General features: G+C 32.7%; 2 protein-coding genes across 2 annotated transcripts in view; one reads left to right on the top strand and one right to left on the bottom strand.

The window, feature by feature from the left end:
* The window catches only part of LOC115885766 (probable multidrug resistance-associated protein lethal(2)03659), a 43,409-nt gene extending 33,135 nt beyond the window's left edge, over positions 1-10,274 (top strand). Inside the window, exons 11-14 of the mRNA XM_030904777.1 lie at positions 223-453; positions 613-758; positions 4,258-4,564; positions 9,758-10,274. Of these exons, the coding sequence (XP_030760637.1) occupies positions 223-453; positions 613-758; positions 4,258-4,564; positions 9,758-10,212 (1,139 nt within the window). The 3' untranslated portion in view covers positions 10,213-10,274. The remainder of the gene's footprint in view (positions 1-222; positions 454-612; positions 759-4,257; positions 4,565-9,757) is intronic.
* Positions 10,275-10,508: 234 nt separating this feature from the next.
* LOC115885710 lies at positions 10,509-12,510 on the bottom strand. The gene is made up of 3 exons (XM_030904696.1): positions 12,463-12,510; positions 10,687-11,009; positions 10,509-10,559 (listed from the first exon to the last, which is right to left on the bottom strand). The coding sequence occupies exons 1-3, from the start codon at positions 12,500-12,502 to the stop codon at positions 10,509-10,511; spliced, it is 414 nt and encodes a 137-aa protein (XP_030760556.1). The 5' UTR covers positions 12,503-12,510.
* Positions 12,511-15,254: the final 2,744 nt, after the last annotated feature.

Raw genomic sequence — 15,254 nt, 5'->3', positions numbered from 1 at the left:
GTGCAAAATATATTTGAATAGTTTAATCGATTAAATTTATAGGTCTCGTGATATAATATATGATTAACTGCGTAACCAGGACGGCGCGTGAAATACATACTGATAATTTCTGGTTTCCGCCGTTGAAGCGCTGCGGTCGGAATTTTTTGAAATCAACTGAAATGCACCAAACCTATAAACTATAATTATGTATATGTTTACATAAAATGACTTATATTTCAGCCCGTAGTCCGCTAATTGGTCATTTAAATGCATCAATGGAAGGAGTAACAACTATAAGAGCCAGCAGAGCAGAGAAAATATTAGTTCAGGAATTCGACCGACATCAAGACCTTTATACTTCAGCTCATTATATGACATTTTGCATCAGAAGGGCGTTTGCGTTCTTTATGGACATATTATCGGCTACATTTTTAAGTCTCATTGTTGGAAGATTCCTGTTCTTTGCTTCAGGTAGCTAATAATATGGAATATTTTAATTCTATAACTAATATAGAACAAATTGACAAAAATGGTCATAAGCTATTATGACCTACCTTATAATTTAAGTATCTAATAATATCGTGTAATAAAATATTGCTTTAGTCCAACTTTATAATACATAAATTTTAGAACAAGCTTCAGGAGATGTGGGTTTGGCCATTACAAAAGCTGCAACATTAGCAAGTTTAGTTCAATGGGCATTGTTGCAGTGGTCAGACCTGGAGAATGATATGACTTCTGTTGAAAGAGTACTAGAATATACTGAAGTGCCACAGGTAAAGAATATGACTGATTATCGAGTAACTATATTGGCTAACGTCCTATATAGTACATACACATATTCACAAAATTATTGCATATCCATAAATAGAGCATCTTTGTATATTTAGAAGTAAATATTCAGTATGTAGGTATTGTTCACATGTTTTGCACAAACTTTAACAAAAAGTAAAGATAAGAAATGTTAACTTATATTTCATTAGAATTTATAAATTTCCTGCTGTGCGGATTAGTAGTATAGCTCTCCTGCGTAGTAACTTTGCTACAACAAAGTCTATCACCAAAAGTGGCAGAAATTATAGGTATCAATCAAAGTGATGTTTTAAGAATTAATAAAAAGTTTCGCGAAACCAATGATGTTAAGGACCGACTAAGAAGAGGTCGCAAAAAGCTCACTACTGCAGCACAAGATCGTCAGTTGCTAGTCAATAATTGCTAGAAGGAACCCATTAAGTACCGGGTGGCCAACTAAATGAGAATGGACGTCGCATCGGCTGTATCTCAGAAACTACTTATAGTATAACTTTGGAAAAAAAATTCTAATAAGTAAATCGACCAAGAGAAATCGAAGGAAATCATTTTCAAGTTCGAAAAATGTCCGCTAGGGGGCGCTTTTCTGATAGCCAATCAGAAAACAGGGTTTTTTTCAAAAATATGCAGGTGAACAGGTATTTTAAATATTATTATTGTAATCATCGAGAAATTTGTATTTTTTTATATAGAGTATTTTGCTCTATCTCGTAAAATAAAGTGGTGGGGGAAGGTTAAACTTGCTTTTATTAAAATAAGGATAACTCTGATTTAGGTTAGCCGATTTAAACAAACTAGGACTCGTTTAAAAGAGCTTTTCTTCCTTAATGATCGCCAGTATAAATTTTTTTTCCGTAGATTTTTTCGTGGTAGCTAGAGGGCGCTGTTTGACATCATAACAGTTATTGCGCTTTTGCGTAAAAAATTAAATAGGAGGCTATATTTCTCTTTGCACAGTTAAATAGAGCACAAAATTTCCAAAATATCAACGCCAAACCGCAACTTTCTATTTTCTCTCTAATCGGGGATATTAAGAGAACAAATCATGTTAGGCTGCCGCTTAGTAATAGGCTAGGAAACAAAAAAAAGTTAATTGGTTATGTAAAAATATCAAAATGTTTAAATTTAGATTGCATGCATCCGAATTTTTGGCGTTTTCTTAAAAAAAATACGTCATAAATTTTTGAACGTGTTTACGTAACATTATCATCCATCCATATAATTTTTACGAATTTCTTCATTAATTATAGGTAGGTTAGGTTAGGTCAGATTAAAATGTCCGAAAGTCGACAAGAAGGACAATCAATAATTTTATTAAAATTTCTAGGGATTTTGTGCCGCCATATTGCTTTTAACAGAGAACGGCCGAATTTCGTATAGCCGAAAACTAGGGGTTTATTTCATGTAACGTAATTTAGTTATTAATCCAAGTTCGTCCTTGATTTCACTTGTTTTCGTGTTTTACCTGTTATTTGTGTTATTTATTATATTATACAGTTTTTGTCGAATAGGTCACTTTTCATGTAGCACTGAATATGCGAATCTTAACAAACTATGGTCCAAATCTACCCTTGATACAAGTAGTTCAGCACCAAGACCGTTAGTCAGTAAATGTTTAGGCAGGAATTCTAGCATTTGACTTTTATTAATTATCGAAATGAAACGACCTATCCATAATTTGTAAGAGATGAATTGCCAATTCTGTTAGGGGATCCATCATGATGAAATTGCATTTGTTGCAATTTCATCAGCATGATGGTGCAGTTGTGCCGCTTATTTTGCTATGAATGTGTGGGGCTTCTTGGATACCACTTACTTTAGTAGACAGAGACGCTTGAGCGGCATATTTCTATGGCCAGCTTGGTCATCGTATTCTATATACCTGGGTTTTTATTTATGGGGCCGAATCAAGAACGAACATGGATAAATAACAAGTAAAGAGTTAAATTTAAATAATAACACCCTGTATAGAGCTTGCACGGCTTAGGACAATTATATCAAGACAAACTGTATCATGTATCACGTCGATTAAGGTCTTAATTTTCCATTATTTATTAAATTTAGTTACAATAAAAGTGTATAATACAGAAATAGCTTTTTCATGTAGGCCAAACTAACTCATGATTAACTTTATAAATTTATATTTCCTGGAAAGTCTTTTGATTTTACCATACATTGATATGCAATAATTTTGGACATTGTGTGTATGTGCTTGCTTCACCAAAACTATCACCAAAATAATGTCTTCAAACTTATTTTTATTACCTCTTCATCATTTATGATAATTCCGAAATTCCCTATCTTAACCTATTTGAACATATTATATACCAAAATATTGGAAACTTAGGGAAATGATTGGGAGTACATTTTCTGATTATTATACTTTACCTAATGGCGATTTGGTTGTCAATAACTTTATAATATGGTTATATCTACTAATGGGATAATTCAAATTAAAATTCATTCATAATTCGATTATAAGAATAATCATCATCGGATTATCGAAAAATAATTCGATTTTTTTAATGAATGATGAAAAAATATAATCTACTTATTCGCAATGACTCACGAACACAAGAGATCCATATATTTTTCTTTATCGTTCTTAAGAAACTAATAGAGGGTGAAAAAGACAAACAACCCTATTCCCGATGAATAATTCTCGTGTTTTACCCTGTCTCAACTAATGTGGTGATGACTACACTGCCAATACTGCCAATTCGAGTGATGAATGATGGGATGACATACTTGCGATGTTGCAAATGCGATCTTTATACTTATTATAGTATGAGTGATTAATCATTCGAATTATAATTTGATTTTTGAAATTACTCCGTAACCTGATAATTTTATTATTGAAATAAGTCATCATATAAGCATAACCATCACGATAATCTACTAACAACACACACTACGCACTACTCGAAAGAACACCATAAGGTTTGTTCTAAAGCGGCCCATACATTATCAAACAAATTGAGCAACAAAGCGATGCGCAACGTTGTGTTGCACAACTGCATCACCCGTGCTCTTCGTAAAATTTTGATCAAACTTTTTATTAAAAGTTGTGCATTGTTCGAGAAATAATCATGTCTTCATCTGGCATTGCGTTAATTATTATCGTACATGCCCTAGATGATGTCGATGATACCAAAAAACGAAAAAGAAAACAAAGAATTTGGATAAAAGAACTAAAATATTGCACAACGAAGCGCAACACACATATACACTACACAACGCGTTGCGCAAACAGTCCTGTTGCACAAAAGAATTTAAAAATTATTGAAACTTATCAAACAATTGTGCAACGCATCAAACAGGACCATACATTGGCAACTCGTTGCGCAACAGCCTGTGTTGCGCAATTTGTTTGATAATGTATGAGCCGCTTTAGTCTTTTCTTGTAGCAAATATATTACAATATAATTTGCATTTTATTTGCGAATATTTATTTTGATTTTTAAGGAGGACTATGAAGGCCAGGAATTACAACACTGGCCGACTAAGGGCGAAGTAGTTTTCGAGAATGTCTCTTTAACTTACAAGCTTGAAAAGGTCTTGAAAGGCATAAGTTTCAGAGTGAAACCCAAAAACAAAATTGGCATTGTCGGAAGAACCGGAGCCGGAAAATCGTCCATTATTTCTGTGCTGTTCAGGTTATATAATTACGAAGGAACCATTTTAGTTGACGGTGTCAATATTCGAAATCTATCGCTGAAGTTCCTGCGTAAACAAATATCTATTATTCCCCAGGATCCTATGCTCTTTCAAGGTAAGGTTTACTTGGGAACTATGTAATAATATAAATAACTACAGCTACAGTTCATACCAAATAAACTTTTAGTCACGTGATTAATCTTGACCGGCGCGGCACAGCATTGCCCACTTTTATATATTTTTTTTAATCAAAATATTTCAGGAAACAAAAATAACTCAATTATAGATATACAGGGTGGCGCACCTCATTCGCCTCGGTTGATTATACGAAAACGGAAAGATTCAGAAACAAAATATTTTATGGGTATATGTGGGAAGACAATATGCACAATTTAAAATTATTTTGAAATATACAGGGTATTTTAGAACTAAGATCCATACCAAAGTTATATTTTTTCTTACGGAAGACCCGGTATTTTATTTCATTTTTAGATTCTTGTGTCCAAAAAAGGGCATTTATTATAAGGGTTAAATATGTTTAAAATTTTTATTTTTTGAGATATTTAAAGATATTTAAATTTCCATGCTAGAATAGCATAGACTATTAACACCCTGTACATTACTTTTCAGAATTAATTCTTATGCTGAGTTTAAAGGTAGAAAAATAAACTTTACTGAAAAATGGTATTGGTTCCTTAAATTTATACAGGGCTATCAAAAGTTGATAGCCCTGACAAGCTGATTTATTTAAAGAATATATTTTATATAAAAACTTCGTTATTTCAAATGCAACACCCTATATTTTTTAAATAAATCGTAGCAGATTCAAATGCTCTTTCAAACTATATTAGGGTATCCTATACTTATTTAGCTCAGATTTTGAATAAAGAGCGATTTCTAAATAAAATTGCAATCAAGATGGCTGGTGTCGCCATGACAATTTTCTAGTAACAGTTAGTAACTATTTTCAAAGTCGACATTAGTTTATGGACATTATTATTTATAATTTATAACAGTTTACTTAAATTTACCTACAGTAGTTTAATAAGTAAGTATTCATTATTTTATCAAGAAAAATAAAGCAGTATCTGCTGGCGGAATGAATAAATATGTTACTAGTGATATTATTTTGTGAGGAAAATTGCTTCTTGACCTCAAGGGCTTATGCTCAAAGATATACAAATAGGAATCTTCCTGATAAGCGTTTCTTTGAAAAACTTCTTGTCCTATTTCGCAGAGCTGGTAATGTGATTTATAAAAAAACCTATTAGTATATACCTATTAGTAACCCTGTATACATTTAAGGAAGAAATAACATTGTTCTGTAAAGTTTATTTCTCTACCTTTAAACTCAGGACAAGAACTAATTTTGAAAAGTAATGTACAGGGTGTTAATAACCTATTCTATTGTAGCATGCAAATTTAAATAACTTTAAATATCTCAAAAACCAAAAATTTTAAACATATTTAACCCTTATAATAAATACCAAAAGCCCAAGAATCCAAAAATGAAATAAAATACCGGGTGTTCCATAAGAAAAAATATAACTTTGGTATGGATCTTAGTTCTGAAACACCCTGTACATTTCAAAATAATTTTAAATTGTGCACATTACCTCCCCACATATACCCATAAAATATTTTGGTTCTACATCTTTCCGTTTTCGTATAATAAACCGAGGCGAATGAGGTGCGCCACCCTCTATATCTATAATTGAGTTATTTTTGTTTCCTGAAATATTTTGATTAAAAAAATATATAAAAGTGGGCAATGAGGTGCGCCACCTTGTATAAACAGTTTTTATTTACATCAACTAAACTCACCTTCTTAATAGCACTTAAGAGAAATAAAGGGTCATTACTACCGCTTTCCCGTTCAAAATATTCTAATAAAGTTGCAGTAAGTAACACAACCATCATGGCACTCTGATTGAAATTTAAAATATGATTTTTCAAGCGAGAATGTTAAAAGTTGACATATGATATTATGTCGTTCTATTCAGTGTCATTTTCCAATTTTTGTAAATATAAAATTTGTCAGCATTCATGGGACACAGGGCACAGAGTATAATTTAACAATGGAAAAATTATAAAAGATATTTAAAAAAGTCTCTATAAGATATAAAAGATACTTAAAAAACTGTCATTTGTTTATTGTTTAGAGGATATTAGTTCGTTTATTATAATTTTTGCATCATTAAAATCTACTCTGTGTCCTATGTTCCATGAATGTTGACAAATCTTAGATTCAGATAAAAACGTTTCTTTTAAATAATCTTTGTGTTCTTTAATTCAAATCATTAACGATCATAGGTAAGTATATACAAAAATATGATAAATAAAAGTAGTTCTCTAAAAGAGAATAACATTATCACGTGTTGTATTTAAAATTAAAGAAATTCTGCTACTCTTCTAATGAATCGACAATAACGCAATTGAAGGGGTGGCTACAATAATCAGCTCCATTTCAAGAAATTAAAAAAAACTTGCTAAAAACAGCTCCAGGAGCTACCCTGGTTCCTGCATCAAACCAAAAGCCAGGCAGCTCCAAATAACGTTGTGTACTGTTAAATGGAGGTATCTGATTGTTGCAGGGAACGATTGGACTATTTTTTAGAGGGCAATTCGGTAAAGATCTCAGTTTCGCAGAAAAGTGGAGCTGCTTGGTTTTTGCAGCCACTACTTCAATTCTGAAAAAAAATTTGAAGTCGGCGAAACAGATGTATTATAATCTAAATTAAATAATAAATCCACAAATAATAATCTAAATTTAAAATAATAAATCCACAAATATCATCCGATCTCCATAAACGACTAATCTACTACCAAGCGTACATCACCCTTAAGAATTAAATATTTTATTTTTTATAATAAATGTTTATTATCTACAGGGCTCTTCGCCATATTCGATACGGAGTATTGTTGGCTGGGAAATGACGATCGATGACATTCCGACATTCCCCATATAAATTTACATATAAAATGACAGCGATCTTCATTTCATAGCCATCGCTGATGCCGTTTTTTCTCGATCATACGGTAGCTAAACGATTGCATTTTTAAAAATTGTAAGCTTTGGGTTGCTTTATATTTTTACAAGTTCCAGAGTGTCCCAAATAAGTAAAAAATATTATAGTTTTATTTTGTTAAATGGAACACCCTGTATATTATTCTATTTTTAGATTCTACGATTGAAATAAAGGTAAATTTGATTAAGGTTTATCACACTTAAACCTTACCGTTTTTGAAATATTTTCAATTTTGTGAAATTGCAGTAAAACATTTAGGCTTCATTTCTCCAAGGGTATCAAAGTTTTTAATTCTAAATATTTACTGAAGTTTAATAATTATTAATTAGATATTGTGTTGCTATAATAAAAATACCTTACACAGAGTGTCTAAAAATTTATTTTAAATAATTACTAGATTTAAACGGCAATAACTTGTTTAATTTAAATGAAACACCCTGTATGTTTTAGGGAAATCAGATGCACAATTTAATTGTCTATCAAATTGTATTAGACCATCTTTACCTATCTCTTCAAGTTTTCGTAGAAAATTGATTTTCTTATAATTTAGCCCACATTTATCAATATACCCATAGAATATTGACATTTTCGATTTTTTTAAAGTAACAAATGTACAAAATGTACGGGTGCTAAAAACGATAATATTACTAGCCCATTTGTTTACAAAAGGAAAACTATTAAAAAACTTTATAGAAGAGTATACCATTAATTAAATATACCACCATTATTTCCGCCCAAATATTACTTAATAACATACTTAATTTTGTTAGTTAATAAATTATTTTAAATAAATCTTCATTCAGAACCTCCCAATTAGTGGAATAAATTAGTGGTTTCAATTAGCGTAGAAGTTTGGTCACCCATTTCTAATGTAAGCATTCAGAACGTCATAATTAGTGGTACTAATTTTCAAATAGTCGAAAAAGTTAACAAACTTTTGACTTTTCCACTAATTATACTTCAAAATTTGCGAGGAATATCATTTTGGCCTTTGATTATCATCTGCCAAGAAATATTTTGATTAGAAATCAAAAGTTTATTGTTTTATAAGCTAAATATTATGCTTTCTCTATGGATACAACAGACTACCGCAAGCTGTTGTTAGGATATTTTATTAATTTTAATTGTATTTTAACATTGTGAATCATCGTAAACTAAAAAGTATAAAGTAAAATGCAACCACTAATCTATTCCACTAATTGGGAGGTTCTGAACGAAGCTTTAATGTGGATTTCAATTAGAAATCAATATAATAATAAGTTATGAAAATGAACGTCTCTGTTGTTATAAATAAGCATTCGTCAAAAAATTAAATACATTTTTTAAGGTGTTACTTTTTATTATTTAGTTACTTGTCTAATACCACAAACTAATTTAGAGTAGTTTGTGCTAATACACATACAAAATTCAGTTTTTTAGCATTTGGAGCAATTATTATTAATCAACGCTGTTTGCGTCAATTGATGTAGTTTGAATACTGGAATAATATTAATTGGTTAACAAATATTTAAACAGTTTTTTTAAGGAAATAAACGAACTATATCGACAATATTAGTATCTGTACTCTTTGAAATTTGTTACATCTTTAAAAATAATCTAAAATGTCAATAGTCTAGAGGTATATTGATAAATGAGGTCTAAATTATAAGAAAATCAATTTTCTACAAAAAACTTGAAGGAATAGATAAAAAATGGTATAATACCATTTGAGAAACAATTATATTGTGCATCTGATTCTCATAAAATATACAAGGTGTTCCGTTTAAATTAAACAAGTTATTGCCGTTTAAAGCTAGTAATAATTTGAAATAAATTTTTAGACATTCTGTATCAGGTAGTATTATTTTTATTATTGCAACACAATAAGTGATCAATAAATAAACTTCAGTAAATATTTAGTATTAAAAACTTTGATACCCTTGGAGAAATCTTAATCGAAGTGAGAAATGAAGCCTTAAAATTTTTACTGTAATTTTACAAAATTGAATATATTTCAAAAACGGGAAGGTTTAAGTGTGATAAACCTTAATCAAATTTACCTTTATTTCAATCGTAGAATCTAAAAATAGAATAATATACAGGGTGTTCCATTAAAAAAAATAAAACTATAGGTAATATTTTTTACTTATTTTGGACACTCTGTATGTTGCAAAAATATTTTTAAATTGTAGCTCTAATAGTCCTTCAACGAACCCAAAACTTACAATTTGTAAAAATCTAATCGTTTAGCTACAATACTCCGTGTCGTACCTGGTGAACAACCCTGTATATCATTTTAGGAACTATCCGCCAGAACATCGATCCTTTAAATCAATTTTCCGACAAGGAAATCTGGGACACTATAGGAAAGGTCCATATGACTGGTAATATTCCAACTCTAGATCTTTTAATCACCGACCACGGTTCTAATTTCTCTACCGGCCAGAGACAATTGATCTGCCTAGCCAGAGCTATTATCAGAGAGAACAAAGTGGTGGTTTTGGACGAGGCCACGGCAAACATGGACCCCGAAACCGAATTCCTCGTGCAAAAGACGATCGCCGATAATTTTGCCAGTTGTACAGTGTTCATCATCGCTCACAGATTGAAATCCGTTTTGGACTGCGACAAAATTCTTGTTATGGAGAAGGGAGAAGTTGCCGAGTTCGACGAGCCCCACGTTTTAATGCAGAACGAGAACAGTTTCTTTGCACAAATGATAGCAACGGATAGTAGCCATTTATTCGAGGAATAAGCTGTGATATTTATTGTATTTAGTTATGTGTTTCTTACGGTTGCGATATATTTTAAGAAGAACTAGGCTCTGATTCTAAGTCTTTTCAACGGTCGATTTATTTAATTAGCGTATGGCGTACATAGATTTAATTACACCCCATCAAATGTATATATTCATACACAATATAACATGTAAACAGATTGTCACAAATTGTAAAAATAAAACTAGAAGTCTAAAAATTTATAAAAAAGTTATACATAAAACATATTACAAAAAGTACACTTAAATTTTAAAATCGAGGCTATTGATCCAGTTCAACAAGGTGTCTGTGGCTTCAAAGAAATCACTCGCTTCTCCTGCATATGCTATAAGAGGGCATTCAGTTACAATGTGATGAACAGTTTGACGTGGTTCTCCGCAGTCACAAGTCGGTGACCCCGTCAGTCCCCATTTATAAAAAGAATCACGACATATGCCATGAGACGTTCTTACCCTGTTGAGTACCTTCCACTCGTTGCGGGGCAGCTCCATCCCTGGTAGAGCTGCTGTAGGGTCGATGACATAAGCTGCTTGATCTGGTTTTAAAGAGTCCCAGTACTCCCTCCATTTATCATTTATACTGAAGTTTTCTCCCAAAAGTTGTTCTGCTAATAGTAGTGGGCGGGATCTAGACTTCAGTCTCCGCAGACGAGTATCTGGCAAGTCATTGTGGACTGGAAGGTGGTGATTTGAGAATATTTTCTGATATTCCTTAACGAGTCTTTCCTGTCTTCGAATATTGCGAGGTGCAATATGACTCAGAGTGGGCAGCCAAGGTCCATACAGCACACTTCGTCCCAGGGACGTACATTTTATGTCTATTTTACGTCGGTACGTCCCGGGACCAATTAGGGACGTACTATTTAAGTACATTGTAGGACTTCACTACGGACGTACATGCGAGTACGTACTACGGACGTACATGCGAGTACGTACTACGGACGTACATATGAGTACGTACTACGTACGTATCTTCAAAATTTTTGAAAACGCATTACAAAATGTTATTTAATTTTAATATCATAACTGGATTATTTTGGTCAGACATACCCAATAATAATGAATGGACTGGATCAGTGGATCTTTTCTAGGCTAACGTTCCGAGTTACCTCTACTTCTTTTATTAATAAATCTAACCCGACCGCTATAAAAAATGATTTCCTAAATTATCCAATGACCATAATGCATGACAGCCTTTGAAGAAATCTGATGGGTTAAAAATGCAATATATTATGCATATTATGCATTCAAGCCTAACAGGAAAATTATACAGTCCTATGTTTAAATTTCCCGCTAAGTTATTCGTTCACATTCGAGTCTTGTCGGAATCGGAAGTCGGGCGTTTCTAATGGCGTTTTCGATTGGCAGAGCTAGAGCGCACGTGCGCACTAAGTGTAGTTCCATCTTTTATTAATCAACGTAAAAAATAAAAACAACAATACACTGTGTGCGCACCTACTCCGATCCAGTTTTCGATTGTGTTGTGTGTCATGGTGGCCGTAGGTTGTTTGGCTTCCACCTTGTTTTCTTTTGTTGTTGCCTTCGTTGCTCGTTGTTTCAAGGTAAGTTAAAGTGTAATAATATAATGTGACTATTTCACCTAGCACAGTCACAACCTCGAATGATTGAGAATCGGCTCATTCAATTTTTTCAAAACAGAGGCAAGAATTAGATATTTGAATGCTTAGTTTTCTTTTTGTATTTTTTAGTTAGAAGCAGTTCGAGAATAAAAAAATAAAATATCTCTCAACATCCAATAAAAGACAGAGTGCGCTAAGGGTGTAGTTGCCGGACCGAAGCCAGACTCACGGATGTATCAAGACATAAGGGATGACCCTGTACCTGAGTTTTTATATTAATAAATATTTTAAGCTGACTTCCATTGAATTATTTCTAATTAAATTGCTAGGTCGTATACGTCGTTGAAAAATGTACGTCCATAGTATGTACATTGTACGTCCATAGTACGTACATTGTACGTATTTTCGATCATTTTACGTCCAGTTTTGGTCCGGAACAAAACATAAAATATACGTACCTGGAATGTACGTACATGCGACGTACATAGTACGTACTTTACCACATCCCAGGGACGTACATAGCGTTGGAAAATGTACGTCCCTAGTACGTACACAGTACGTACCTGTACGTACTTGTATGTACCAGGGACCTGACGTTCGTCCCAACATTACGTACCAGGTACGTACATAGTACGTACCGTGGCTGTATGTAGAGGTGTGCTTTTTAAACAGCCACTAACTATTCTCATAGTCTCATTAAGTTTGGTGTCAATTATCTTGGCAGCTGTTTAGCCAAACTGGAGCGCAATATTCAGCAACTGAGTAAACTAGGCTGAGAGCTGATGTTTTAAGAGTGGATGCGTTTGCGCCCCAAGTAGTACCGCAAAGTTTGTGTATTATATTATTTCTAGTATTTATTTTAGCTGCGGTATTCTCTAGATGCCTTTTATACGAGAGTGTTCGGTCAATTGTTACTACTAGATATTATGGATGAGGATTATAACGTAGCAGGCTGTTATTGAAGTATACTCGGGGCTCCAGGCGTGATTGTTTATTATTGAGATGAAAGCACGACACTTCAGTTTTATTCATATTTGGGATTAGTCTCCAGTTTGCGAAATATTTTCCCAGTACAGACAGGTCTTCTGATAGTAGGCTAATGAGCTTCCTCTGTAGTTTTACTGCGGATGGCAAGAGCTATATCGTCAGCATACCCAAATTTTGTTGACGTTGTATGTGGAATGTCGGATATATATACATTAAACAGTACCGGTGCGAGTACCGATCCTTGAGGGAGCCCATTATTAAGGGGTCTTATTTTACTCCTGCTTTTTCAACGGTCGAAATAATTCGAAGGAAGTGATCAATTTATTCAAAATAAGAAGAAAATTCATCAAAATAAAATTTTAAAAAGTAATTGATTGCATTTCCAACCTATTTTCTTTTATAGACCTTCTCTTTCTTTAAGATGCCAGAGCCATCAGACATAACTTATTTTCACAAGGATTAAACCTTAGGCTCTCAGTAGTGCCACAGTTTAAAGTATATATACGTAGTGCTCTCATGTGCTTTGAATATCGGTGTGTTTGTGGGGTTCACCCTGTGACACCTTGGCAGATACCAGGTGGTAACTTAAAGATAGAAAGGTAACTAAAAGAAATAAATGACTTTTACTTATTTTGACATGTCTGATTTTTACATCTTATTAAGACAGCTATTATAAAGTTATATTTAATCAGTCAGACAGATTGTAATGACCAAACATCCTCTAAACACAAAAATTATTCAGCCGTGACTATGAGCGTGGGAGAACTACCTATGCGTTTCCGAGTAAAGTATTTAAATATTTTAAAAATACTTACTGCTTTCGATTTAATATTTTTGCATCTCTATTTAAACTCTATTTAAATAAGATTAGTTGTAAAAGTGAAAACAATACATACTTATATAGCCGATCGGCCGACTATTTGATTGCATGTGAGCACGGCTCCATAAGAATTATATTGGTTACCAATCTGCAACTAAATAGTTGGCCGACTATGAATTGCATGTCACCCCCAGGCTTATTTTCCAATATTTTCTCTTACAGTATCCAAACTATTTAAAAACGTAAGTCAGAGAATTCAAGGTGTCTTGTTTTTCAAATTAATATTTTTTTTAGAAGATATGCGATAATTGTTTTGAGTAGTTTATATGCAATAAATTAATTTAGTTTATTAATTATTACTTTAATAAAAAAAGCTCATCTTATTTAAATAGAGATGCAAGAATATTAAATCGAAAGCAGTAAGTATTTTTAAAATATTTAAATACTTTACTGGGAAGCGCATCTCCCGCGCTCATAGTCACGGCTAAATAATTTTTGTGTTTAGAGTATGTTTGGTCATTACAATCTGTCTGACTGATTAAATATAACTTTATAATAGCTATCTTAATAACATATATGTAAAAATCAGACATTTAAAAATAAGTCAAGTTATTTATTTCTCTTACCTTTCTCACCTGGTATCTGCTAAGGTGTCACAGGGTGAACCCCACAAACACACCGCGCCGGTATTCAAAGCATATGAGAGTACTATTGAGAGCTTCATCCTTCTAAAAAAAAGTTATGTCTGATCGCTCTGTGATCTTGGACCATTATGTTTACTTACAGTTGCAATATATTTTAAGAAGAACTAGGATTGTAAGTCTTTTCAACGGTCGAAATAATTCGCGAAGGAATTGATCAATTTATTCAAAATAAGAAAATTCATCAAAATAAAATTTAAAAAAATAATTGATTGCATTTCCAACCTATTTTTTTGCACTAGTTAGTACAGTTAATCTGGCACTTTAACTCGGCACTTAGCTTAAATTCAAAAATTCTTAACCTAACCCCACCGTTTTTGAGGAAAAAAAATTGGATTAAATTTTCTGGCTGAACCGTAGATCCCACAAATTTTATGGAACAAAAAATGAAGAGAATTAAATTCTCTACATTTTCATCTCTAAGTAACAAACCTCTAAAACCTACGAGGACCAAGTTAGAGGGCGCCAAAGTCACTCAAGCCATCACTATAGTCGCAGTTTTTTGTATTTTTCCGGGTGACACCATTTTTTTACTGTCGCAAAGTTTTTAAAAGTAAAGAGCATAAAAAACCTATCAAATTGATGTGTAACTTTTTTTCAAGTTTTACTGTTTACGAGATATATTGCATTCATTCCCGCGATGTGTATGCAACTTTCATGAAATCAATGACGGTCGATAGGGCACTGCAAGTTATAGACCGAGAGCTGGCTACATAAAAAACCTTATCGTTACATGGCTAATTTTTTGTGTGCAGTATCCTTTTGTGTAGCCATTGTGAAATAGTCATGTCTGCCAGCGCGATCCCGGGGTTTAAAGCGGGGGCGGCCAATCGAAAGGGTGAAATTTTGACACTAAAAATATTATAAGGTACACGAGTTATAATTGCCAAATAGCTTTTATTTTTTATTAGGAAACGTGTAAAATTGTTGACA

The sequence above is a fragment of the Sitophilus oryzae genome, unplaced genomic scaffold (genome assembly GCF_002938485.1).
Source record: "Sitophilus oryzae breed Bouriz unplaced genomic scaffold, Soryzae_2.0 scaffold_41_pilon_pilon, whole genome shotgun sequence".
Classification (NCBI taxonomy): Eukaryota; Metazoa; Arthropoda; class Insecta; order Coleoptera; family Curculionidae; genus Sitophilus; species Sitophilus oryzae.
The sequence above is the reverse complement of the archived record's forward strand: the minus strand, read 5'-3'. Positions and strand labels throughout refer to the sequence as shown.

Coding starts and splice junctions, on each gene's coding strand:
- LOC115885710 (XM_030904696.1), bottom strand. CDS start 12,502: ATGAGAATAGTTAGTGGCTGTTTAAAAAGCACACCTCTAC. Junction 11,010..12,462: donor TTTAAAAAGCACACCTCTAC/ATACAGCCACGG, acceptor TGCTGTATGGAC/CTTGGCTGCCCACTCTGAGT. Junction 10,560..10,686: donor AGTGGAAGGTACTCAACAGG/GTAAGAACGTCT, acceptor GCCCTCTTATAG/CATATGCAGGAGAAGCGAGT.